Source organism: Dendrobates tinctorius, unplaced genomic scaffold (assembly GCF_039654945.1).
Source record: "Dendrobates tinctorius isolate UK_male_01 unplaced genomic scaffold, ASM3965494v1 ptg000089l, whole genome shotgun sequence".
NCBI classification, from domain to species: Eukaryota; Metazoa; Chordata; class Amphibia; order Anura; family Dendrobatidae; genus Dendrobates; species Dendrobates tinctorius.
Window position 1 is genome coordinate 15,151,278 of NW_027361757.1, and position 27,591 is coordinate 15,178,868.

At 44.3% G+C, this 27,591-nt stretch overlaps 1 protein-coding gene across 1 annotated transcript in view; it reads right to left on the minus strand.

Annotated features, from left to right (window-relative positions):
• Positions 1 to 27,591, minus strand: part of ALOX5 (arachidonate 5-lipoxygenase) — a 165,973-nt gene that overhangs the window by 75,599 nt on the left and 62,783 nt on the right. The window contains exons 3-5 of the mRNA XM_073585854.1: positions 23,818 to 23,899; positions 17,043 to 17,165; positions 13,026 to 13,132 (exon numbers count right to left, since the gene is read on the minus strand). Coding sequence (XP_073441955.1) covers positions 13,026 to 13,132; positions 17,043 to 17,165; positions 23,818 to 23,899 — 312 coding nt within the window. The remainder of the gene's footprint in view (positions 1 to 13,025; positions 13,133 to 17,042; positions 17,166 to 23,817; positions 23,900 to 27,591) is intronic.

The window sequence follows — 27,591 nt, forward strand, 5'->3', positions numbered from 1 at the left end:
TGATGACATCGGGTCTCCAAGGCAGCGATCGGGACCCTGCCTCATGAAGCGGGGTCTCCAATCCAAAGGCAGAGCTGACTGCCTGCTCCCGGAACGCTGTGATCATATTTGATCACAGTGTTCTGGGGGTTAAAGTGTCCGGAGTGGTCCGTCACCGCTCCTGGCACTAAGTGCCGGGTGTCAGCTGGAAGAATCAGCACTGTGGGTTTGGTTGTTGCTGCCACCTCTGGTCCAGCTATAGCAACGCACAGGGCCACCATCAGGGCATTACTGCCCTGACTGGCGTATGGGGCCCGGTGGGCAGAGGGGGCCCGCATCGGGCCCGGTCTCCTCTGCTCACTGGGCCCTACCGGCACTAAACCAGGACCTCGGCGCTGCGCCCGCATGTCAATAGTTAACAGCCGCCAGCCAATAGGAGGCAGGCGGCTGATGTCCGCCGCAGCGCGCACTTCGCCGGCGTCTGACGTCACTGTCAGTCACCGGCGAGTGCGCGCTTCTGCATGGAGGGAGTCGGGGACGCCGCTGGACCGCGGCCAGGTAAGAAGAGCTTGTGTTTTTTATTTTCTTTTTATTTATTGAGAGCGGCGAACCGGGGGGCCCGGGGCAGATGGCAGAATGCTGGACATGATGGGGCAGAATGCTGAACACTGTGGGGCAGAATGCTGGACATAGTGGGGCTGAATGCTGGACACTGTGGGGCAGAATGCTGGACATAGTGGGGCAGAATGCTGGACACAGTGGGGCAGATTGCTGGACACTATGGGGCAGAAAGCTGGACACTATGGGGCAGAAAGCTGGACACTATGGGGCAGAATGCTGGACACTGTGGGGTAGATTGCTGGACACTGTGGGGCAGAATGCTGGACACTGTGGGGCAGAATGCTGGACACTGTGGGGCAGAATGCTGGACACTATGGGGCAGAAAGCTGGACACTGTGGGGCAGATTGCTGGACACTGTGGGGCAGAATGCTGGACACTGTGGGGCAGAATGCTGGACATAGTGGGGCAGAATGCTGGACACTGTGGGGCAGAATGCTGGACACTGTGGGGCAGAATGCTGGACACTGTGGGGCAGATTGCTGGACACTGTGGGGCAGAATGCTGAACACTGTGGGGCAGAATGCTGGACATAGTGGGGCAGAATGCTGGACATAGTGGAGCAGAATGCTGGACATAGTGGGGCAGAATGCTGGACAGAGTGGGGCAGAATGCTGGACAGAGTGGGGCAGAATGCTGGACACAGTGGGGCAGAATACTGGACATAGTGGGGCAGAATGCTGGACATAGTGGGGGCAGAATGCTGGACACTGCGGGGCAGATTGCTGGACATAGTGGGACAGAATGCTGGACACTGAGGGGGCAGATTGCTGGACACTGTGGGGCAGAATGCTGGACACTGTGGGGGCAGAATGCTGGACACTGTGGGGGCAGAATGCTGGACACTGTGGGGGCAGAATCCTGGACACTGTGGGGGCAGAATGCTGGACACGGTGGGGCCAGAATGTGACAGTGGCAGAGGAGTGGGCAGAATGGACATGGGGGCAGAATGTGACAGTGAGACACAGGAAGGGGCAGAATGAGATACGGGGCATGATTGGAGACACAGGGCAGAATGGAGATACAGGGCATGATTGGAGACACGGTGCAGGATCAAAGACATGGGGGCATGACTGGAGACACTGGGGGTATGACTGGAGACACTGGGGGCAGGATTGGAGACAGATGGGGCAGGGTTGGAGACAGATCGGGCAGGATGGATACGATGGAGACAGATGAGGCAGGATGGGGAGATCATATGGGGCAGAATGGATTCTCATGAGGGTGGGATGGGAGAACGTATGGCTGAAGCCAGGAATGAGACACATGGGGATCAGGATGGGGGATATTATTACCACATGGTCTAATTAAGGGATGTTATTACTGCAGTGATGTATTTATTTTATTTTTTGAGTATACTGTTTTAAATGGGGGGGGGCGATCCTGTTACTGTGTAGAGCAACACTATGTCGCCTTTTTTTCTTCATGTGACGTAATGTAGAAGTTGGCAAAATTAGGTAATGTATTCTGCAAGCGGAACTCTAGATAACTGTGTTATTTCCTGCAGAGACGAGCCCTGGCTGGAAAAAGTGATGGTAATCTGTGCTGGATGAAAGATGAAAAGCAAAGATAAAGGACTTCACCTTGAGACATCACTGGTGAGTTAGTGTGTTACCTATAAACTGACACCATACACTGTATAGAGGCCCTGTGTATAATGTCTTTGATCGCTGTATTACCTGTACACAGACACTGCATACTAAGTACAGATCTCCTGTGTATAATGACACTTATTTTGATAGTAATGTGTTATTTTTTGTTATTGATCAGTATTGTAGTATTCAGTCACTATGTGGTGGTAATATGTGGTCTCGACATGGTGTTGCGGAATTTGTTCCTTGTATGTGATATTATTCGGTCACTATGGTAGTAATATGTGGTCTGGTCATGGTGTGGCGGTATTTGTTCCTTGTATGTGGTATTATAGGTCACTATGTGGTGGTAATATATGGTCTGGACATGGTGTTGCGGTATTTGTTCCTTGTATGTGATATTCGGTCACTAACGTAGTAATATGTGGTCTGGTCATGGTGTGACGGTATTTGTTCCTTGTATGTGGTATTAAAGGTCACTATGTGGTGGTAATATGTGGTTTGGACATGGTGTGGCGGTATTTGTTCCTTGTATGTGATATTCAGTCACTAACGTAGTAATATATGGTCTGGTCATGGTGTGGCGGTATTTGTTCCTTGTATGTGGTATTATAGGTCACTATGTGGTGGTAATATGTGGTTTGGACATGGTGTGGCGGTATTTGTTCCTTGTATGTGATATTATTGGTCATTTTAAAAATTGAAAAATAAAAATATACCTAAATTGTATCACATATTTTAACAAATATTTAATAGGTTACAGTAGATTAGAGCTCGGCCAAAAGAGTCTACCGTGTTATGGTGGCGGCTTAAAAAATCTTTTGGCCAAAACAAAAGCAGCGGCTATATGTGTGATCTGGAGATGGGAACTGTTAATGTGTGATTGGTGAGAAGAAGTGGAGTTTTTCCAAGAGAGAGCGGTGGGACTGTGGACAGTTTAAGGGGTGGAGGCGGGGCTGGGGTGGAGCCTGGACGGAGTCTCAAGGGGGCCCCGAAAATTTTACCAGTATGGGGCCCCGAAATTCCTAGTGGCAGCCCTGGCAACGCATGCTGATCAGCAGCGAGCTACTCCAGGGACTAAGTCCTCCTTTCGGTCTACTGAGCATGCCCGTGGGACGATCTCTCTTTGGAGATCAGAGGTCACATGCTCAGGTCTTTCTCCATCTCGGATTGGACCATCCGGAAGGTCCCGGAAGCACTCTGCTATAAAAGACTCTTATGGCCGCTCGGCCATGCGCTAGTATACTCAGTATTTGGTAGAGGTGTGTGTGTTGATGGATGCTTGTGAAACGCTGACTGACTTATTATGAAACCCCTTCCCTTTGATACGCATGTCGTTAGGGTTAGAGTTTACAGTCAGCATCGAGTTGTGACACTGCCTAGTGCCGCAGTGTTCCTTGCTCCTCTCCCATGCTAGCGCCAGTGGGCGCCAAGCTATAAGGCATCACTGTACCGCCTCAAGTAGCTGCCTGCAACCGCCTGTAGTGGCGCCATGCGCAAGTCGTGCACTTTCCTTACCCTAATCAGGGAGGTCAGTGGCGTCCGCCAGAGCGGTGCAGCGCACAACTAGCGTTCTTATAATTCTATTGCTCTCTCTGGCACCACAGCTGCGGCGCCGAGCGCTGGTGGTCTAGAGGGACTCTAACCCTGTGCCTCTGGGGCAGAGTCCTGTGATCGTATTCTAGCACTCATCCGACCGAGGCCTGTGAGTTTTAACAGGCTTTGTAAGTTACACTCTGCGGCAAGGCGATTCTGTGAAGCAACAGAACTCGCCACAGTACACACCGGGTGACTTTAACCTGCGTGTGTTTATCTATTACTTTGCTGTATAGTCTCCGCCATTACCGAGCAGCAGTTTACTATCTCTGCATGATGGACCCCAGGCTGCGAACGCACCTCATTATCATTTTATTATTTGGTGCGTTCCACCAGCCTAACACATAGTATGTCATCTGGCAGAAAGGGGTTAAACCCAGGACCACTGTAGAGCAAAGCGTCAGCACTAATCAATTAGCCACCAAATTGCCAAACTACAATGCATGCAGACAAGTGAGTATTTTTACCATACCTTTATTTTTATATATAACTAGCTGAAGAGCCTGGCACTGCCCGGGCATGGTAACTAACTACAGTTAGTTATAATAAATTATAGGAACAGGAACAGGAACAGACGCATGAGGAGCTAAACTCTCCTTCCAATGTGATTATTTTGTCCCCTGTTATCTTGTCTCAAGACCAGCTGAATGTTTTACAAAAAGGCTTAAGTTTTGTGCCCACCAGAAGATTTGACCTTTTTCAAACAATAAAAGATGTGAACAAATTTACCAGATTATTGACTGTAAAAAGACATTTTTTTCCTGAGGATCTTGTTTTACCATCTGTGAATCCGCTTTATTCAGATGTCTCGAATGACTCAATGTCGTCATTTTTTTCTTTCAGTGAACAAAAAGCTATTTCGACATTATCATCATAGGAATGATGCACTTGCTATTTCTGATAAAGGTATATCTGTTACCCCAAAAAATTCATCTTATTATCCCCTCTAATCCAGAGTCACATCTTTGGATTTGTTTCAATCTTTGGTTGAGAAAGATTTGAAATTGCTAGATCAGGAAACAAAACATGCTAATTTTTCTTGTAACTTGTCTGCCAGTCAATCTTTGGCTGTCAGCCAGCTGCAAAAAAACTCCAACATTGTAATTAGTATAGTTGAGCGAAACAGGTCGGTCAGATTCAAAAGTCGCCAACTTTCGCCAAAGTTGGATTTCGTTGAGCGAAACCCGACCATAGCGTGAGGTTGGCCATGCCAAAGTCGGATTTCACAGGATCACAGGATGCACGTGACTTTTTTCAGCCAATGAGCAAGGACGTACACTGTGGGCAACGAGATGACATGTGCAGCGTCCGGGGAGAGAGAGTTTTCACGCACTTTAAAAAAGCGGTCCGGCATGTAGGTGTGTTTACTGTCCTCCACTCCCTGCCGACTTTGCTTCCCCATTGACTTGCATTGGGTTTCGTGTTTCAGTCGGACCATCGACTTTTCACGATCGTCGGCCGATTTCGTTTGACTCGACTTTCGAGAAAGTCGGGTTTCATGAAACCCGACTTGACCCTAAAAAAGGCAAAGTCGCTCATCTCTAGTAATTAGGCAAGCAGACAAAGGTGGTTGCACCATAGTAATGGATAATCAGTTATATGTCAGTCTTGCCATTTTGCATGATTCAACCACCTATTTGTCATTGAAGTCTGTTTTTTTCAGTTATTCAGTAGGGCATATCATCGGGTGTTTTAGATTCAAAAATTGGCAAGTGGCTAATTCCTGACCATCCTATAGTCTCTAATTTTCATGGTCTCCCTAAGACCCACAAAAATGTTTTGCCCCCTCCCCTACGGCCCATAATTTCTAGTATCGGATCGCTAAATGAGAACCTTAGCTCCTGGGTCAATGACCATCTACATCCTTTAATTTCTAGGATTCCCGGATATTTAAAGGATTCTTCTTCTGTTTTGACATCTTTGGAAAGTGTTTATTGGGGTAATAATTTCAATTTTTTTGCATGTGACGTAGTTAACCTATACTCCTCTATACCACATTCTGTGGCTATCAAAGCCATTAATCATCACCTTAATTGCTATAGTAATTATTCTGAAGAACTGAAACGGTTCATTATCTGGTCACTCACGTATCTACTGAAATATAATTTTTTATGTTTGATAATTGTTATTTTTTGCAGGTGCTTGGTGCACCAATGGGTGCTAATTTTTCTCTGTCTCTCGCCATCCTTTACATGGCATGGTGAGAAGAGTTATTTATTTTTTCGAATAAAAATCCTTTTTCATGTGACATTTTTTGGTTTGGTAGATATGTGGATGACCTGATCTTCATTTGGCAAGGTCCACCGTCTAAGGTGCAGGATTTTCATAATTTTTTGAATTGTAATGATTTAAATCTGTCCCTTACGATTAGTGGTTTTGGTTCTGAAATCTCCTTTTTGGATATTCTGTTGACTGGTAATACGATTACACATAAAATTCATACTTCCGTTTACAGAAAGGATGTCGCTGGCAACTCTTTAGTATTGTCATCCTCCTCTCATGCCAAACACACTATTAAATCAATCCCCTATGGAGAACTGAAAAGAATCAACAGGTTGTGTTCCAGTCATGATTCTTTTTTGAGGGAGGGTAAAATTGCTTGTCAGCGTCTTTTGGATAGAGGGTAAGTTTTGAATGAACCTCGTTTTGGATCTTCTGTTAATAAATTGTCTTTGTCCAACAGGCATCCTCCGTTAGTTTTTTCAATTCCTTACAGCCCTGAATTTAATAGCATTAAAAACATTGTTAAAAAATATTTACCTATTGCCAACCAGGATGAAAACTTGCGTAAAATTGTATATGTCCGCTGTAATTTTGTTGCTAGGAGAGGATACAGTTTGGGTAATGCGTTGTCACCGAGTCTCCTAAAACGCCAGTCTTCTTCTGAAATGTGGTTATCGGCAAAGGTTTTTTTTTAAGTGCGCTAATAATCGATGCAATGTTTGTGCTTTCGCCATGACAGAACTAAATCTGTTAATTCTTTTTCAGGTTTTTCTTCTACCATTACTTCTTTTTTGAATTGTGATACAAAATATATGATATATTGCATCTGCTGTGTACCATGTCAGATGCAATACATTGGATGTACTACAAGAAAAATCAAGAAACGTATTGCCAAGTACATTACCAACATTCATAATAAAAATGCCTCTTATTCTGGCGCATCAAAGCATTTTATCAATGTGCACCACGAAGATCTCACTCATTTTTCTTTTTATGCCTTTGAAAAGATCTGCAATCCTCTACGGGGTGGTAATAAACAGAAAGTGTCAACTACAAGAGAGGCATATTGGATCGTGAAATTGGACACACGTTTTCCAAGAGGAATGAACTCAAGAAACAATTTGCTTTACATCTGTTGAAGCTGTTTCTCTAAGTGTTGTGTTTCTCACATGTTCATGCACATCCTAGTAATTGTTAAGTGGTTGTGATTGGTTGCTTGTCTCTATTTAATGTGACTATTGTGTTATCTGTGTATCCTATAACTAAGGATGCGTTTTTTGCACCGGAAACGCGTCACGTTTTGCATGATTATTAATTATGGCTTGAGTGCCGAATAAAGTTTTTTTTTTATCTTCATTTTGGTGTGCCACACCCTCCTTTTTGCTCCCATGCAACCAATCACAGCTCAGCTTCTTTTAAACAGCGCTGTTGAAATGAAAGATGCTTCGTGATTGGTTGGTGATACACACACACATACATTCAAATTTATATATATAGTTTTAACTCCAAGATGTATAAGCTTGAATGCTTATTGGATGAAGGAGATCAGTTGATGTGTCTTTGTGTAAAGATAGATTGCGTGGCATAAGGTTGTAGTGTGGGGAAGGTGACTTGATGGACAGATGTGACTGGCAGTAGGAGGGGACGGTTTGTACACCAGAGACGGAGATTGACAGGATAGAAGGGTGACAGCTGGGAAAGGTGGATAGGAGGGTGCAGTACCTAGAAATGACCACAAGATGGCATGGGAGAGTATCTTAGGACTTAACATCAGCTTATGGCTCGAGAAATGCTTAGTCATGGGGGGCGGGGAGAGAGGAACCCAGGAGGGGAATTCCCGGTGAGAGAGGGGATAAATAGAACTGGTTGGGGTTCCAGAGAGTTCAGTCCTGGGAGGAGCTTAGCAGAGGAAGACAGAAGATGGAGAACAGTGAAAGCTCGACCAGGGGGCTGACAGAAGAAGACAGCCAGGGGCAGGACAGGCGAGGCGACGTACCGCAGGACAAGTGAGGCCCTGGGAGTACCGACTGGATGACGACCTTGGGCAGGTGAAGTGCTGGCGGTAGATTGGTCTAGGACAGCCCCAGTGAAAGATCCGCGAGGGATGTCAACATGACTAAAGGAAAGGTGAAAGGTACCCGGGCCTGGAAACGGAGAGTGTAAAGAGGCTGCGGTGCGTGGCTGACGTCGTCAGGAGGACGACAAATAAACCTGGAACTATTACAACTGGATTCTGCCTCCGTCTCGTTCTTGCATTGTCCGGTCGTGGTAAGCAGCGGACCACCCCCCCACCCCGGCCCCTACCACAGTAACACGTTTTACTACAGTGTGCAGAATTATTAGGCAGCTTGTTTTCTTCATGCAAAATGGACAAAAAAGAGATATAGCTGACTCTCTTTAAGAAGTCTTACAGAGTGATGCAGCACTCTTGAAACTACTAAGATATTGGGGCTTGATCTCAGAACCTGCAAAAAGTTTTGTTGGAAATTGTCAACAGGGTCGCAAAAAATGTGTTGAGAAAAAAAGACATGTTAATTTCCAAAGGTTTAAGAAGAATCAAATGTGAAGCGACCAGGAACCCATTATCCTGCAGTGCTGTCATTCCTGAACTGCAACCTCCCTGGAGTGTCCAGAAGTAAAAGGTGTTCAGTGCTCAGAAACATGGCCAATGTAAGAGATGCTGAAACCAGTCCAGCAGTGAACAAGACAATGAAGTGGAAAAGTCAAGACTGGGCCAAAAAATATCTAAAGGTTTATATGCAAATTGCCTCTTCAGAAAGAAAGAGGACTTTTACTCTGCAGCGCCACCTATTGGTAGTGGCAATCCTACAAGTCACAATCAACCCTTTTATGGACTGATGAGATAAGAGAGACTCTTGATGGACCAGATGGATGGGCCCGTGGCTGGATCAGTAATAGGCACAAACCTCTACTTATACTGTACTTAGGCGTCAACCAAAGAAAGCATATAAGTCAAAAAGATTAAGGTTTGCACCATAACTTACCAATAATGATTACTCTAGAACATAGGAACTGCATTGCTGCCATAGAAAATGACGTGGCAATTGGGCACACATATATTGGCCAATTTATGCGCTAAGAACCTTCCTCTTTTTCATAGCAATTTTTGCAGATGCATACTTCATATATACACTATATAGCACTTTCAGGAAGACAGCAGCAGCAGAAGTGTGGCGATGCTGAAGCCTGGTGTTGGAGGTGAGCAGACTGGAGTACATCATTGGTTTCCCGGTGGCCATCTTCTTGAAGCCATGGGCCACTGGAGGTGGCGTGTGCGCAGATTCAGATCTTGATTGGGCTGCCCAATCTGCGCATAAGCCACCTCCGGCAACCCACGGCTTAAGCAAAATGGCCGCCGGGAAACCAATGATGCACTCCTCTCTGCACACTGCCGACACTGGGCCTGCAGCATTGCCACACTTCTGCTGCCACCGGCTTCCTGAAGAATGGACCCCTATCAAATTTTTTTGGAAAAATACTCGGAGATCACCTGAGCATGCTTGGGGAGACCCGAGCAATGATGCTACTCGCCCATCACTAGATAACAACTTTGTTGGGAGTGCTTCTTTAAAGATGAAAGAATAATGACATGGGCCTACTTCATCTCACCTAAACTCTATTGAGAACTTTTGAGCCTTTTTTAATGGTAGATTTACAGTAAAGGAAAAGCAGTACACCTCTCTGAACACTTTCTGAGAGGCTGTGGTTGGTGCTGCCCAACAGATTAAGAAACATAATCAACAGATTAAAAAACTGACAAACTCCATGGTTATAATTGTTGTCGGAAATAAGGGCAGCTGTATTGGTCATTGAGTTTTTCCTTTATTATTTTTGTACATTTTGAGTTGTTTAGTTATTATTATCACTTTAGCAGATTAAGGAGATGGAAAAATTTGCATTTTTCATTTAGTGGCATAATAATTCTGCACACTAATAGTTGCCTGTAATTATACACACATTCCCCTAAGGCTGGTTTCACATTGGCGTTTTTTTTGCGCATCTGTGCGCATGCGTCATGCGTACCTATCTTTAACATGGCGTATGCATGGTCTTGCGCTTGCATGCATTCGTCTGCGTTTTCGTGCACATGCGTTTTTTCAAGGTGTGCGTCTAGATGCGCCAGACACAACCTGTTGCATTTTTGGGTCCGCCCAAAGGCATAAAAAAAGCGCATGTGTTCGCTTGTGCATAGATTGCATCATAACAACGCATTATAGTCTATGGGAACACAGGCGTGCGCATGGACATGAGTACACATGCGTTTTCGTTTTACGAGTAAACATTGTAGACACTGGTTTAACACCTAGAGAATGAATGCGCATAAAAAACGCAAATGATGCATTTTTGCATGCGTTTCTACTTGTGCACAATGCGATGCGCACAAAGACGCAAATGTGAAACTAGCCTAAGGCCGGTTTCACACTAGCGCATTTTCAACGCGCGCACGTCCCGGGGTAGCTCCGCCCCCGATCCGGCTCTCTGCCCGGCGTGCCCGCCCCTTCCTTGTAGCGCCGCCTCCTAGCGGACGGCAGCGCCTGCGATCGGCGCACCCTATCTTTAGCATAGGGTGCGCCGATCGTGCGCAGGCCGTGCGCTAGTTGCGCTTTGACCTGCGCTGCGCACTTTTGACGGTGCGCCGTGCGCGCCAAAATCAAACTTTTCGGATTTTGGCGCGCACGGCGCACCGTCAAAAGTGCGCAGCGCAGGTCAAAGCGCAACTAGCGCACGGCCTGCGCACGATCGGCGCACCCTATGCTAAAGATAGGGTGCGCCGATCGCAGGCGCCGCCGTCCGCTAGGAGGCGGCGCTACAAGGAAGGGGCGGGCACGCCGGGCAGAGAGCCGGCTCGGGGGCGGAGCTACCCCCGGCCGTGCGCGCGTTGAAAATGCGCTAGTGTGAAACCGGCCTAAGAGAGGCAAAACCTCACTTTTACTTTCTTGAATATTCAGATTTCAGCTTTATGAACGTTTTGGACTTACCAACAGCACTGTAGTTAAACAGAACATAGCTCAAAAAAATTAAAGGAACATCACAGTATAACCCCAAGTCAATTACACTTTGGGATATGAATTTATACAGTTAAAAAGCAGAAACGATTTTGAATCAATTTAACCTGCTTTGGTGCAAATGAAAGTGATAACTGATACAGTGGAAAGGCAATAGTAAGACAAACCACAAAACGAATGGTTTTGTAGGTGGTGGCCATTTAGGCAGTGTCCTTGTCTGCATGAGGAGGCACCTGCTGTTTATTCAGGTTGCACAGCTGGTCCAGCTTCTCCACTATGGCGCATTCATACATGCTGTAGCAAGAAGGTTTGAGGTGTCTCGCGGAAGAGTCTCAAGAGCATGGAGCAAACACCAGGACACAGAACGCAAAGGGACAGCCTCAGAAAGCTGTAGCATCAATCCAGCAGAAGAACTGGTCTATGCTTATCTGTGCAAGGAGAACCAAGAGGAGCACTACTAGAATCCTACAAATTAGTAGAAACATACTCATGAGAGTGGCATGAGAGCCTGACATCCTCTAATGGAACTTTTGCTTACAGCCCAGCCCCGTGCAGCTCCGTTGGCGTAAATCAGAGAACACTAGAATTGATGACCCTTTCTTACACATCAGATTCACATTGAGGAATTATGACAGATGTGAGAAAGGTTTGGGAGGTACCATGGTGAACGTTATGCTGCCTGCAACATAATCCACCATGTCTAGTTTGACAGTGAATCAGTGATGGTCTGGAGCGGAATATCCTTGGAGACTGACACAAGCCAACACATGATAGCCAATGATTGCAGCTAGGTATCAGGATGAAAACCCTAGGACCACTGTCAGACCTAACACTTTGCGATAGACCCTGGTTCCTCCTGGTGCAATATAATTCCTAGCCACCAGATTGTGTAGGCTGTTTCTGAAAAAACAAAGGCATTGACATCATTGCCTATCCATGATGGTCCCAAGATCTGAATACAACTAAGGACTTCTAGAACATTATTATTATTATTGTATCTAAGCCGCTCAGTAGTGCCAGTGATTGTCCAGGATTTCACTGGCAGTCAACCAGATCTGTGAAGAGTTTCCTCAGAACACCATTTTCCTTCTCATCAAGCACCCAGTCATATTATGAGCTGCCATGATGAATATCCAAATGTGATTTTAATTTTTGATTTTTAATCTTGTTGTGATTTGGAATCCGGGCTTCAATTGGTTTATGGTTTTACTTTCCATTGGCCATACAATTTCTCACCTAATTACACAATTTATGTCAGTAAAGATTTTCAGCTTGAGTCTTTCTTCATTGAGCGTCACTGCATGATTTAAGTGTTCTGCTAGTTTTTCAGAGCTGTGTAGTTGCATTCCTGGCATTGGGTATACATACAGTTGTGCTCAAAAGTTTACATACCCTGGCAGTATTTTCCAGAAATGTCAGTGGCTGGATGAAAGCTTCAAGAGTCTGTCTGGATCCCAGAAACTCACTCAGCTTTTATGCACACACACTGATTACAAGCAAACAGGTCACAGGTGAGGATGCTATCTTTAGTAGCCATTCAAACCCATTTGTGTCAACTTCTGTGCATGTTATCAGCCCAAAATCACCAGGGTATGTAAACTTTGATCAGGGTCATTTGGATCTTTTGGATTGTCATTATGATTTAAAAGGAGAAGACACAGTAGCTTGACAATAAATGGCTTCACCCAACCACTAACCATGAGTGGAAAAAAGTTTTTGTGTTATCATTCATATTCTCTGAAAAAAAAGAAAGCAAAAATTCTGCCTGAGTATGTAAACTTTTGAGCACAATTGTATGTAATTGTGATGACATTTGTTTAGGAAATATTTCAATTCCCAATCTTCTCATTGTCTTTTAATCTGTAACATTTTTAATATGTTTCGTACAAATAATTGTTATTCTATCTTAAATCTAGGACCATGTTAATCTGGTTACCTGGCCCTAGAAAATGAAGCTTTTTGGAGTTACTTGAATCATCTGAAACTCACCTGATATTGTATTACTAATTCTGACAAAAATACTTTCAAAGTCAGCAAAATCACTCCACGAGGACTGGAACATATGCATAAAACTGTTTACAAAGAGGTTTTCCATTCTGTAAAATATGAAATTAAACATGATATTAATGTAGATTTTAGCATTTAATACGTTCTTTGAATTTTGAGGTCATGTCATTTTTTATAACAAACTACCAGCATAACTTCTGAAAGTAGCTGTGGTACAGATGACTTCAGGGGAGAGAATGATCAAATATGGTTTTCAAGCTTGATTTCTCAGAGCTGAAACAACTGATTACTACAAAGCAGATAGCATTTTTATTTTCCCTGAAAGTCATTGACTTTTACTGTTTCCTGATTTTAGCAATTAATTTCTTGATTCTAACAATTATTTCCACACTCCATGTATGGCTAAGTTCACATGTCAAGTAATTGTCTGTTTTAATCAGTTTTCCATAGACTTCAATGTAAGAAAAAAGTTGCAATCCATTTTTTTAAATAGACAGAAAAGTTGTGTCTGACAATTTTGTTCTATTAGGAGATAAGCCACTGTATTGCCAGCTTAACCTTTTCACGAACTTGGGATTTTTAATTTTAGCTATCTCATTTTTTGCTCCCCTTCTTACCAGAGCCATAACTTTTTTATTTTTCGATATGGCTGTGTGAGGGAATGTTTAACCATTTATTTTACCATATAGTGTACTGGAAAATGGAAGAGAAATTCCAAGTGCAGCGAAATTGCAAAAAAAGTGCAATTCCACAATTGTTTTTTGGGGATTTTTTTAACATACTCACTAAATGCAGAAAGTGACTTGCCATTATGACTCTCCAAATCATTACGAGTTCACAGATACCAAACATGTATAGGTTCTTTAAGTGGTAAAAAAATCCAAAATTTGTAGAAAAAAAAATGCTATCATTTTCCCAGACCAGTAGTGTCTCCATTTTTCATGTTGTGATCTGGGGCTGGGTGAAGGCCTGTTTTTTGTGTGCCAAGCTGACGTTTTTATTGATACTATTTTGGGATAGATAAGATGTTTTGATTGCCCGTTATTACATTTTATTGCAATGTTTCGTTGACCAAAAAAGGAATTCTGGCACTTTGATTTTTCTTCTCGTTAAGCCGTTTTCCGATCAGAGTAATTGTTTTTATATTTAGATAGATCGGGTGTTTGTAGACGCAGCAATGCCAAATATGTGTTTTTTGTGTATTTTTTATTGTTTTATTTTTTTAAAATTTTTTAAAAACATTTCTTTTCTACTTTTTACTGGCTTCAAAAGTCTCCTTAGGAGACTTGAAACTGCGATCATCTGATTGCTTGTACTACACATAGCAAGGCTCCAGACCTGCTATGTGTGGCAAAAATCATCATCTCCTATGAATGACGGCCACAGGTGGCATTCCTAGAAGAGAGCTACTATGACAAGCACAGAGGTCTTCTGCAAGCCCCCAGTTGTCATGTTAAAAGTTTTTGAAATCTGTATTCATTAACCTTCTGACTGAGCACTCCACCTGTTAGCCGCAGGCATTTTTAATTAAAGCAGGGCCACTACTCCTCCACAGAGATATAGACTTCAGTCTAAACAGAGGATTTGTATAGGTTCCCATTCACATGAGGACTTCAGTCTAAAGCCCCCTTCACACATAGCGATCTCGCTAGCGAGATCGCTGCTGAGTCACAAGTTTTGTTGCGCAACAGCGATATCACCAGCGAGATCGCTGTGTGTGACACCTATCAGCAACCGGCCCCCCTGCCGGGTATCGCTGATCGTTGTTGGAAAGCCCTGGACATTTTTTTGATCGCTGGTCTTCCTCTGGCCAGCACGCACTGCTGCATGTGACAGGCGGGAGACCAGCGATCAGCGCGCTGGTAACTAAGGTAAACGCAGAGTTTCTAAGCAGCGCGCGTTGCTTAGAAACCCTCTGTGTACCTTAGTTACCAGCGCGCTGATGCAGGGAGCTGGTAACCAAGGTACACATCGGGTTTCTAAGTGACGCGCGCTGCTTAGAAACCCGATGTGTACCTTAGTTACCAGCTCCCTGCATCAGCGCGATGGTGACTCACATACACAGCGACGCCGCGCGCTCGGCGTCGCTGGTGCTGATCGCTGGTGATGCTGCCTGTTTGACAGCTCACCAGCGATCATGTAGCGACTCACCAAGGATCCTGACAAGTTGATATCGTTGTTGGGATCGCTGGTGAGTCGCTATGTGTGATGGGGCACTAGGTGAGGATTGGCATAGATAGGGTCCTGGAAAACGAGAAATGCCTTACCGTGGCTTCCAGGTACACATAAAATTGGCCATTTTATGCACTAACTTTCTCAATTTTTCATACTTCTAATGCAGTAATGCAATTCATTTTTCATATTTCATGCTTGCATGTTATGGCGCTACAGTGTGCTTCCTTTTATGTTTGAATGTATATGAGTTGGTGACTCTAGGTTAAGCACCTGTTCACACTATGCTTATGCTTGGATGTGATGGTCAGTTTTTGAAACCCAGTTGTCATGTTAACTTATCGGCGATCCACAATCATGTGACAGGGATGCCGATGGTAGGGGTTTGTGATGCGTAGCCACTTTGCATGAATAAAATGCCACTGTCAGAGATTGACAATGGCTTTTAACATGTTAACAGCCACAGGTGGATCGCGATTCTACCAGCAGCAGATAAGGGGGTGTGGGGAAGGTGACATGACGGACAGACTTGACTGGAAGTAGGATGGAACGATTGGTGCACTATGGACGGAGATTGACAAGAGCAGCACGGTGATAGCTGGGAAAGACAGACAAGAGAGTGCAGTACCTAGAAATGACCACAAGATGGCAGGGGAGAGTAGTTCAGGACTCAACAGCAGCTTAAGGCTTGAGAAACGCTTAGTCATGGGGGGCGGGGAGATTGGAACCCAGGAGGTGAATTCCCGGTGAGAGAGGGGATAAATAGGACTGGTTGGGGTTCCAGAGAGGCTAGTCCCGGGAGGAGCTCAGCAGAGGAAGACTCAGGACAGAAGATTGAGAACGGTGAAGAGCTCGACCAGGGGACTGACAGGGGAAGACAGTCAGGGGGGTGGCCCTGACACGACGTACCGCAGGACAGACGAGTTCCCGGGGGTACCGAATGGACGACGACCTCGGGCAGGTGAAGCACTGGTGGTAGATTGGTCTAGGACAGCCCCAGTGAAAGATCCGCGAGGGACGTCATCACGACTAAAGGAAAGGTGAAAGGTACCCGGGCCTGGAAACGGAGAGCTGTAAAGGAACTGCGGTGCATGGCTATGGTCGTCAGGAGGACGGTAAATAAACTTGGACCTGTTACAACTGAAATCTGCCTCCATTTCGTCTTTGCATCGTCTGGTCACGGTAAGCAATGGACCACCCCCCCAATCCGGCCCCCTACCACATTGGCATGACAGCTGATCAAATCAACTGTTATATACCAGGAAAAATGCGGGCTTAGTGTTGGGGCCCACATAAAAAGGAGGGACATGACCTATGACGTACCTATAAATCATGGGCCATTAAGGGGTTAAAGGGTTTTTTCTACTAATTGCACAACCCGTTCTCAATTCCTATATTCCCCTGTATAAAATATAAATGGCTTTTACTCACCTCCGGTGTCAGCAGCGTTCTAGCGATGATGGCACATGTGCCATTCAGCCAAATATCTGCCACTTCCCTCTCACATCCTTTGGATGAAACTGACACCTAGAAGAAGTGAGACCTAGTGCTGTTTTCTGTCTTCATTGGAATGTCAGTTACATCCAGTTGATGTGAGAGTGAAGCAGCTGCTGATCGGGTGCACGGCTCACATCACATAACGTCTGAGAGAGCCAGAGCCGTCATCACTGGATTGATGTTGACACCGAACAAGTTGGCAAGTGACAGTGCAGAAAAAGTTTTAAAATTCTCATGATCTGTGAAATACAATAATTTCAAACGTCACATGTCTAGTATTTAATGCAAAGTACATGTTTAATTTTTTTTTTTTTGCTTTTTTATACTTACGCTTTTGTGTAGTTCAAGATGAAGTCAACTCCCTTTTCGCTATCAAACTGTATGTCATGTGGCAAATCACTATGAGAGTGAGCATCAATACTCAATGGGAAGCCAGGATGCCATTCTTTCCACCTGTGGAACGTAACATCACTGTTAATATTAGAAGATAATCCAAATGTTATAAAATAAAAGATAAAAAGTATGCTGATATAATCAATGTTTCAGTAATGTCATGTTATCATATGGTTTCCATACATGTTAGGTGTTTGGGCCTTAGCTGCTTGGTCAGACTCAAAGTTTCAAAACGTCATCCTATTAAAGCACCATTACAATCAATTTCTAAAATATGTTAGGGTAAATACTGGACAAGCACTGGTGCCCAACAAAGTTTATTAGGGCGGGAACACACATGCGAGAAACATGGCCGAGTCTCGCATGTTAATACCCGGCACTGCCACCGGCACTCTGAGCGGAGCGTGCGGCCGCATAGCAATACATGCAGCCGCACGCTCCGCTCCTGAGTGCCAGCGGCAGTTCCGGGTATTAACATGCGAGACTCGGCCATGTTTCTTGCATGTGTAATCCCGGCCTTATGCTGAGAATATGGGTTCAGCAAGACCCAAAAACGCAATTAGCCTACATTTTTGTGAGGTCATTTTGGTGAGGTGCCCTTGTGAAGTGAATTTTGATATTCTATTTCACTTCTGTACCACAAGTAATACACTCTGTTACAAAAACCTTGATCGTGGATGATTTGGCTTCGTCCTACTGCTCTAAGTCATGTCGCTAGTATAGGGGCACTGCTGACCTTCCAGCCTTTAATTCTAATAAATTAAAAGTTTGTTTTTCTGCTAGGCATCATGAATGCCGCCAAGCTTCTTTTTAGTATTTTTATTCATGTTAATCAGGTTTTGCTGACCAGACCATGTCTGGGAACAGTGTTTGATTGCCAATATGAGAGCACAGCGCCCTATTTAAATCTCTCCCTGACATCCTCATCCTGCCTGTTGCCAGTTATGTGCTGGTTATATTATATTAGATATTAAGATCTTGTATAGAGTATTATATTCTGTTCCTGCTGATGGAATCCTGATTGTTTATTCAGTTATTTAACCTTGTCCTCTGTACCTTCCCTCTGGTTTTACCGGCCTATTGACTACCCTGCTGCCAACTCACTCCACTCTACTCACTACATGGGTCAGCAGCTCCTCCATGGACGCAACCCGGGGTGTTTGCATAGGAGACCAGATCACTGTACATTAGTAAAAGGATGAACAACTAAGGCCTGTTTCACATTTCAGTTTTTTGACATCAGTCAAAATCCGCAAGGCTGGAGAGAGAGAGAGGGAGAGGGAGAGAGAGAGATCAGTCAAAATCCGCCAGGCTGGAGAGAGGGAGAGGGAGAGAGAGAGAGAATTTTTATGCCGCCAGAACGGAATTTGAGGTTAAATATCTGGCAAGGAAATTCTTCTGGGCATGCTCAGTGTCAAAAAGCGGATCCGTTGCCGGATTCCGTCAAAAAACGGTTGGCAACGGATCCGCTGCCCATAGGCGACCATTATAGCGAATGGCGGATAGCGGCGGATCCGTTGCTATCCGCTATTTTGACACAGACAAAAAATGTTTCATTGTCCGTCCACTGAAGTCAGCGGACGACATAATTTTGGCGGATCCGTCAAAAAATGGATCCAACGGACGACCATCTGTCAAAATCCACCGCTAATGCAAGTCAATGGGAAAAAAAACGGATCCGCCAGAAAAAATTTTGACTGACGTCAAACAATTGAAGTGTGAAAAAGGCCTAAAGTGTTTCCTGGGACCTGTGAACATGATTTGTCTTTTTCTCAAAATCTGGAACATTGTAATGAAAATCACCATGTTGTTTTTGCACTTGGTATGTTAATTGTTGTGGTGCAACTACAGTATGTTAAGATGATCTTCATATCCCTTCATTTTCCTTTTCTCCTCTTCCTCCCTAACCCCTTTCCTCTTTTCCATTTGTTTCTTTACTTTCCTTTCCCTTCATTGCTTTCCTGACCCATTATCCCCTATACTGTAAAAATCCCCTAATAAAAAGAATTTTGGAGAGAAAATCACCACCATCAAAATTATGTATGCTGTGACAGGGTCACTGGCAGGGTATGTGATATGAGGTATGTGTCATGAAGATTGCTTTCTTCTGTGATCTAGAGCAGGGGGGTTCAAATCAAATCAAATCAAATCAAATTTATTATCGCCAAGTACATATTACATATATGCAAGGAATTCTTTGTGGCAAAGAGGCAACATAATATATAACAACAGATACAACAAGTAACATCTAACAAGACAGATACAGTATATAGTCTACACATGACGATTTAATTGTTGAACAGAGAGTGGATAGAAGCTGTTCATATGGCGGTTGGTGCTGCATTTGGGGACTCTGAAGCGACGTCCTGAAGGGAGTAGTTGGAATGAGGAGTGTCCCGGGTGAGAGGGATCGGATGAAATTTTCAATGCGTGGGATCGAATACTCTTATCATAAAGATCCTGGATTTTAGGCAGGGGGGAACCTATAATTCTCTCTGCTGTTCTGAAAGTCCTTTGTAAGCGGAGTTTGTCATGCGCAGTGGCTCCCCCATACCAGACTATCAGAGAGGAACAAATCACAGATCTGATGACAGCATTAAAGAATAAGATCAGCAGATTCTTAGACAAACCATATCTTTTCAGCTGACGCAGGAAGAACATCCTCTGTTGTGCTTTTCTTATAACAGCATCCACGTTTTTCCCCCATTTAAGATCATGAGAGATGATAACACCAAGGAATTTGGTCTCTGTGACCCTAAGAACCACTTCGTCATGGATGTAGATTGGAAGTATCTCATGTTGATCTTTCCTAAAATCCACAACCATCTCAGCAGTTTTTTTAGTGTTGAGTACAAGATTATTGGCTTTACACCAGTCACATATTCTTTGCACCTCACTCCGATACAAGTCTTCAGCATTTCCCCTGATGAGACCAATCAGTGTCATATCATCGGCAAATTTCAAGATTTTTACTGAGTCTGCTGAAGAGATGCAATCATTCGTATAGAGAGAAAACAGTAACGGGGACAAAACACACCCCTGAGGTGCCCCGATGTTTGTGACCAAGGTGTCCGAAGTGAATGGTCCAACTTTTACACTCTGTATCCTGGCTGTCAGGAAGTTATAACTCCACAAGCATAAGTTGAGAGGGACTCCAAGAGCTACCATTTTCTTATGAAGTAAATTCGGATCAATGGTATTGAACGCTGAGCTAAAGTCCATGAAAAGAATCCGGACATATGAGTGCAGTTCATCTGTATGATCCAAAATGTACTTCAGTGCCAGATTGACAGTGTCGTTTGCCGAACGATTCTCCTTATAGGCAAACTGAAGCGGGTCCCATAGCTTCTGCGTGAATTTTATCAGGTGGGACATCATAATTCTTTCGAAGACTTTCATAGCTACAGATGTGAGTGCTACTGGTCTATAGTCGTTCAACTCGGAGGATCCCACTTTCTTGGGGACAGGGATAATTGTGGAATTTTTCCAACACTGAGGTACAACGCACTCTTTCAGTGACACATTGTATATATTTGTCAGTATAGGGGCAAGCTGGGTAGCACATACTTTCAGACACATTGGAGATACACCATCAGGGCCAGGTGCCTTTTTGACCTTAAGTCCCTTTAGGATGCGTATCACCTCTGCCTCGGAGATCACTACTTGGGTGTTGCACAATGAATGATCTTTATATGAACATACTGAGGAGCTTAGAGATGAATAGCCACTGTGTGTAGAGCTTGCCTCAAATCTGCAGTAGAATTCATTTAACTCTGCTGCCAGACTTCTGCTGGGGTTCCCTATAGTGGGGTGGCTTTTATAATTGGTGACCTGTCTTAATCCTCTCCATGCAGATCTATTATCTTTTGATGAGAACCTTTCCTCCAGAATCTTTGCATACTCGTGTTTGGCTAACTTGATCTCTTTAGATAGCGAGTTCCTAAGTTTCTTGAATTCAGTAATATCGCCTGCTTTATAAGCCTCCTCTTTTCTCTTACAGATCAACCTGACTTTATTTGTAAACTACGGCTTGTTGTTTCCCCGAAAGTGGACAGATTTGGATGGAATAAACGTGTCTTCACAAAAACGGATATATGAGGATACTGCATCAACCCATTCATCCAGACCCAAGCATGTTTCCTGGAATACCTCCCAGTCCGTGCATTCAAAGCATGCTTGTAGTTGCAATTTTGCCTCCTCAGACCATGTCTTCTTTGTATAAACTGTAGGTTTGGATGTTTTCAACCTTTGCCTGTAGGCTGGAATTAAATGAATTAGACAATGATCTGAAAAGCCCACTGCTGCTCTCCTCACTGCCCTGTAGGCCCCTTTTATGACTGTATAGCAGTGATCAAGCGTATTGTTCTCTCTCGTGAAGCAGTTTATATGTTGAGTAAATTTGGGGAGATCCAGGTTGAGTTTTCCTTTGTTAAAGTCCCCCATTACGATCACAAATGCTTCTGGAGATCCTTTCTCCCATTCTGATATTTTGCATGCTAATTCACCAATAGCAGCTTTAACAGATGCTTGGGGGGGAATATATACTGCAACCAGAACCATAGATGAAAACTCTCTTGGAGAGTAAAATGGTCTACAATTGAGATCTGGAGAGCAACCTTTTCCCAGTATGTTAACATCACAGCACCAGCTAGTGTTGATGTAGAGACATACCCCACCCCCCTTTGTTTACCTGAAGCTACACAATCACGGTCAGCTCTGTAGATAACAAAACCAGGTAGATCCAGACTACAATCAGGGATGGTCTCATTCAACCAGGTCTCAATAAAACAAAGAGCAGCTGAATTGGCCATATCAGATCTCATGTTACAAAGTAAGTTCAGTTCCTCCATTTTGTTAGATAAGGAACGGACATTAGCCAAGTGGAGTGAAGGAAGAGCTGTTCTGAACCCTCTCCTCCGAAGGCGTGCCAGGACTCCTCCTCTCCTACCTCTCTTGCAGTACACCTCCACAGGTTTCACAGAAGTAATGGATTTTATGTGCTCAATTGTTGAATTAGCAATCATGCTCCAGGAAGGGGAGTCCATGAGAAATTGCGGATGATTCCAGAATAATAAATCGTCCCTTGAAATCATAAGAGTAGGTTTACAGAGTGCAGTGGCCATGATTACACTCAGCTTGTAGCTATAAAGACTGAACAGTCACAGCTTAGCAAAGTTAAATGTACAACTTTCCATAAAGGGTGCTTCCAGCACTGCTGGGGGGGAGGGCATGGGTGCAACAAGATAGGGACATCAGGGGACATGCCAACAGTCAGTCCAAACCTGCCCAGCTCACCCCTTCAGCTCCACCTGGACCACAAGATCTCCAGAACATCTCCAGCACCGCACACTCCACCAGCTTTCCTATCCCGGGATCATCTGCATTCTGGAAATGGGTACAAGTTGTAGGAAAGTTGGCAGGCAGCTAGCAGCTTCACTCTCTCCCAGCTGAAACCAGGCACGGAGCTCCACGAGGACAGAAAGACACCGGTCCCAGCTGGTCGCAGTCTCCACACTACTCCCAGCTCTGCCGAATCCTGTAGCCCTACAGCTCCACGTGGACCACAATATCTCCAGAACAACTCCAGCACCGCACACTCCACCAGCTTTCCTATCCCGGGATCATCTGCATTCTGGAATTGGTTACAAGTTGTAGGAAAGTTGGCAGGCAGCCAGCAGCTTCACTCTCTCCCAGCTGAATCCAGGCACGGAGGTCCACGAGGACAGAAAGACACCAGTCCCAGCTGATCGCAGTCTCCACACTACTCCCAGCTCTGCCGAATCCTGTAGCTACGCAATGGTGAGTGCTCCAAAGGGAGAATTAACAATTAAACGTGGTAAAAAACTAAAAAAACTCGGGAGCCTCATGCCAGAGCAGCCATCTCCTCGGCGCTCCTCCTCCTCAATGTACCAGATGGCCCAGGAGGTCCCTTCCAACTCTTAGATTCTATGATTCTATGATTCTACGATTCTATGAAATTTCTCTTCAGCATGCTAGGTGCTGATGGAGTTAATCAGCCATGTTATGGATGGATTAGTAGGTGAATAGATAAACGATGAGTGTGTGGCCTATTCACCATATCTCCACCTCAAGGGTGTGGCTGGGATGTTAAATGTACAGCCACTGGTTTTCTTCTCTGTGTTGTAGTTTGGAGAGGAAAGACTCCAAATGGTGGCTCCAGGTGGAGCTGGACACATGGTGGTCCGAGTGGGCGAATCCCTCAGACATATGGAGTTCGCTATATGTTATCTTTTTGTTTTGCCATTATGCCAGAAAGGCCATGTTTACTTTGCTGAACCCTGCTATGGTTTATGCTGTTTCACAATAAACCAGCAGGTGATTTACCACAATAAGCGTTCCTTTGTCTACCTTTGGAAGGAGATGAGTAAGTCAACCCCTCACAATGCCCTCATACAAGTGTTTGGCCACTCTCTCACACAGGAACCCAAGAGGTAAGGGCACTGACTTCCACCTCCAAAGCATCAAGCAGCGTTATTTCACAAACACATAAATGGGTGCATTTTGATGAACTATTGGATGACAAAGGGGCAATATATGATTCATGTACATGGGTCCTCTACTGTCTGTGTCTGCCCATACTGTCTGTGTCTCCCCCTGCTGTCACTGTTTCAGAGCATTGCCTTTTAGACATGCCCTGTCCATCAGAAGCTTAATGGCGTAAAGGAAGTAGGAAATGTCACCTTTAGCATACCTGTACTGTTTTTGTCTGTCTTCCAACTCCTTTCTTCTGTGTTGCTTGTGAATTTGTGTTACATCATGCATAACCAATTTCGCTGTTAAAAAGAAGAAAATACAAACTTCTTGTTAAAGAATATTTATGGTCCGCACACTCAGGTGCTAGGAATAAAGATTGAGTTTGACCAAATGAGATACCCTGTAATCAGCACACATAATGCTCAAGGTAGGGTGCCTGTCACTATGGCAAGCTGGACCCAAAAAGAGAGCACCATAAAGTAGATGACTGATATTCTTTAACCCCTTCATGACCCAGCCTATTTTGACCTTAATGACCTGGCCATTTTTTGCAATTCTGACCAGTGTCCCTTTATGAGGTAATAACTCAGGAATGCTTCAACGCATCCTAGCGATTCTGAGTTTGTTTTTTCGTGACATATTGGGCTTCATGTTAGTGGTAAATTTAGGTCGATAATTTTTGCATTTATGTGTGAAAAAAAACGAAATTTGGCAAAAATTTTGAAAATTTCGCAATTTTCAAATTTTTAATTTTTATTCTGTTAAACCAGAGAGTTATGTGACACAAAATAGTTAATAAATAACATTTCCCACATGTCTACTTTACATCAGCACAATTTTGGAAACAAAATTGTAAGGGTTAAAAGTTGACCAGCGATTTCTCATTTTTACAACAAAATTTACAAAACCATTTTCTTTAGGGACCACCTCACATTTGAAGTCACTTTCAGGGGTCTACATGGCAGAAAATACCCAAAAGTGACACCATTCTAAAAACTGCACCCCTCAAGCTACTCAAAACTACATTCAAGAAGATTATTAACCCTTCAGGTGCTTCACAGGAACTAAAGCAACGTGGAAGGAAAAAATGGACATTTTAATTTTTCCAACAAAAATTTTCTTTTAGCATCAATTTTTTCATTTTCACATGGGTAACAGGATAAAATGGATCCTAAAATTTGTTAAGCAATTTCTCCTGAGTACACCGATACCTCATATGTGGTCATAAACCACTGTTTGGGTGCACGGCAGGGCTCAGAAGGGAAGGAGCGCCATTTGACTTTTTGAATGGAAAATATGCTGGAATATTTACCGGTTGACATGTCGCTTTTGGAGAGTCCCTGTGTGCCTAAACATTGGAGCTCCCCCAAACAAGTAACCCCATTTTGAAAACTAGACCCTCCAAGGAACTTATCTAGAGGCATAGTGAGCACTTTGAACCCAGGTGCTTCACAAATTGATCTGTAAAAAAAAGGACTTTTTTTTCACAAAAATTTTCTTTTAGCCTCAATTTTTTCATTTTCACATGGGCAACAGGATAAAATAGATCCTAAAATTTGTTGGGCAATTTCTCCTGAGTACACCGATACCTCATATGTGGTCATAAACCACTGTTTGGGTACACGGCAGGGTGCGGAAGGGAAGGAGCACCATTTGACTTTTAGAATGGAAAATTAGCTCCAATCATTAGCGGACACCATGTCGCGTTTGTAGAGCCCCTGTGTACCTAAACATTGGAGCTCCCCAACAAGTGACCCCATTTTGGAAGCTAGACCCCCCAAGGAACTTATCTAGATGTGTGATGAGCACTTTGAACCCCCAAGTGCTTCACAGAAGTTTATTAACGCAGAGCCATGAAAATAAAAAATCATTTTTTTTCCTCAAAGACGATTTTTTAGCCTGCTATTTTTTATTTTTCCAAGGGTAACAGGATAAATTGGACCCATAAAGTTGTTGTCCAGTTTGTCCTGAGTATGCTGGTACCCCATTTGTGGGGGGGAACCACTGTTTGGGCGCACGGCAGGGCTCAGAAGGGAAGGAGCGCCATTTGACTTTTTGAATGGATAATTAGCTCCAATTGTTAGCGGACACCATGTCGTGTTTGGAGAGTCCCTGTGTGCCTAAACTTTGGAGCTCCCCCACAAATGACCCCATTTTGGAAACTAGACCCCCTAAGGAACTTATATAGATGCATATTGAGCACTTTGAACCCCCATGTGCTTCACAGAAGTGTATAACGCAAAGCCGTGAAAATAAAAATAATTTTTTTTCCTCAAAAAATGATTTTTTAGCCCACAATTTTTTATTTTCACAAGGGTAACAGGAAAAATTGGACCCCAAAAGTTGTTGTACAGTTTGTCCTGAGTATGCTGGTACCCCATATGTGGGGGAGACTACTGTTTGGGCACACATCTGGGCTCGGAAGGGAAGTAGTGACGTTTTGAAATGTCGACTTTGAGGAATGGTCTGTGGGCGTCATGTACATTTGCAGTGCCCCTGATGTGCCTAAACAGTAGAAACTCCCCACAAGTGACCCCATTTTGGAAACTAGACCCCCCCAAGGAACTTATCTAGATGTGTGGTGAGCACTTTGAACCCCCAAGTGCTTCACAGAAGTTTATAACGCTGAGCTGTGAAAATAAAAATCATTTTTTTCCTCAAAAAATGATTTTTAGCCCACAATTTTTTATTTTCACAAGGGTAACAGGATAATTTCGACACCAAAAGTTGTTGTCAGGTTTGTCATGAGTACGCTGGTAACCCATATGTGGGGGGGAACCACTGTTTGGGCACACGTCGGGGCTCGGAAGGGAAGTAGTGTCGTTTTGAAATACTGACTTGATGGAATGGTCTGCGGGTGTCATGTTATGTTTGCAGAGCCTCTGATGTGCCTAAACAGTGGAAACACCCCACAAGTGACCCCATTTTGGAAACTAGACCACCCAAGGAACTTATCTAGATGTGTGGTGAGCACTTTGAACCCCTAAGTGCTTCAGAGAAGTTTATAACGCAGAGCCGTGAAAATAAAAAATCTTTTTTTTCCTCAAAAATTGATATTTTAGCACGTAATTTTTTATTTTCCCAAGGGTAACAGGAGAAATTGGACCCCAGAAGTTGTTGTACAGTTTGTCCTGAGAACGCTGGTACCCCATATGTGGGGGTAAAGCACTGTTTGGGCACACGTCGGGGCTTGGAATGGAGGGAGCACTGTTTGACTTTTTGAATGCAAAATTGGCTGGAATAAATTATGGCGCCATGTCGCGTTTGGAGACCCCGTGATGTGCCTAAACAGTGGAAACCCCTCAATTCTAACTCCAACTCTAACCCCAACACGCCCCTAACACTAATCCCAACTCTAACCCTAACCACAAGCATAACCCTAATCCCAACCCCAACCCACCCCTAACCCTAATCTTAACCCTAATTCCAACCCTAACCCTAATTCCACCCCTAACCCTAATTCCACCCCTAACCCTAATTCCAACCCTAACCCTAATTCTAACCCTAATGGAAAAATAAAAATATTTTTTTATTTTATTATTTGTGCCTGCCTATGCAGGTGATAAAGGGGGATGTATTTAATATTATTTTGATCACTGTGAGAGTTTATCACAGTGATCAAAATGAAAAAATGAATCTGCAGCCGGCAAATTCGGGTGGGCGCACTGCGCATGTGCCCTCCATTTTCCAAGATGGCGGCGCCCATGATCCGGGACGGCGGGACACTGGGACAGCCAGAGGAACTTTGTAGGTACCGTGGGTGAGGGGGAAGGATCGGAAGGTGGGGGGGCGGAGGGAAGGGGGAGGGGAGCTGATGTTAACGGCAGCGGCAGATAGCCACCATCCGTCGGTGGTGGGGGCCAATGGCTCCCACCAGTCGGTGTGGGGGGGGTCGGGTCTCGGTCTCCAGCCACGGCAGATGCTATTGCAGCATCGGCCATGGCTGGATTGTAATATTTCACCAAATTTCATTGGTGAAATATTACAAATC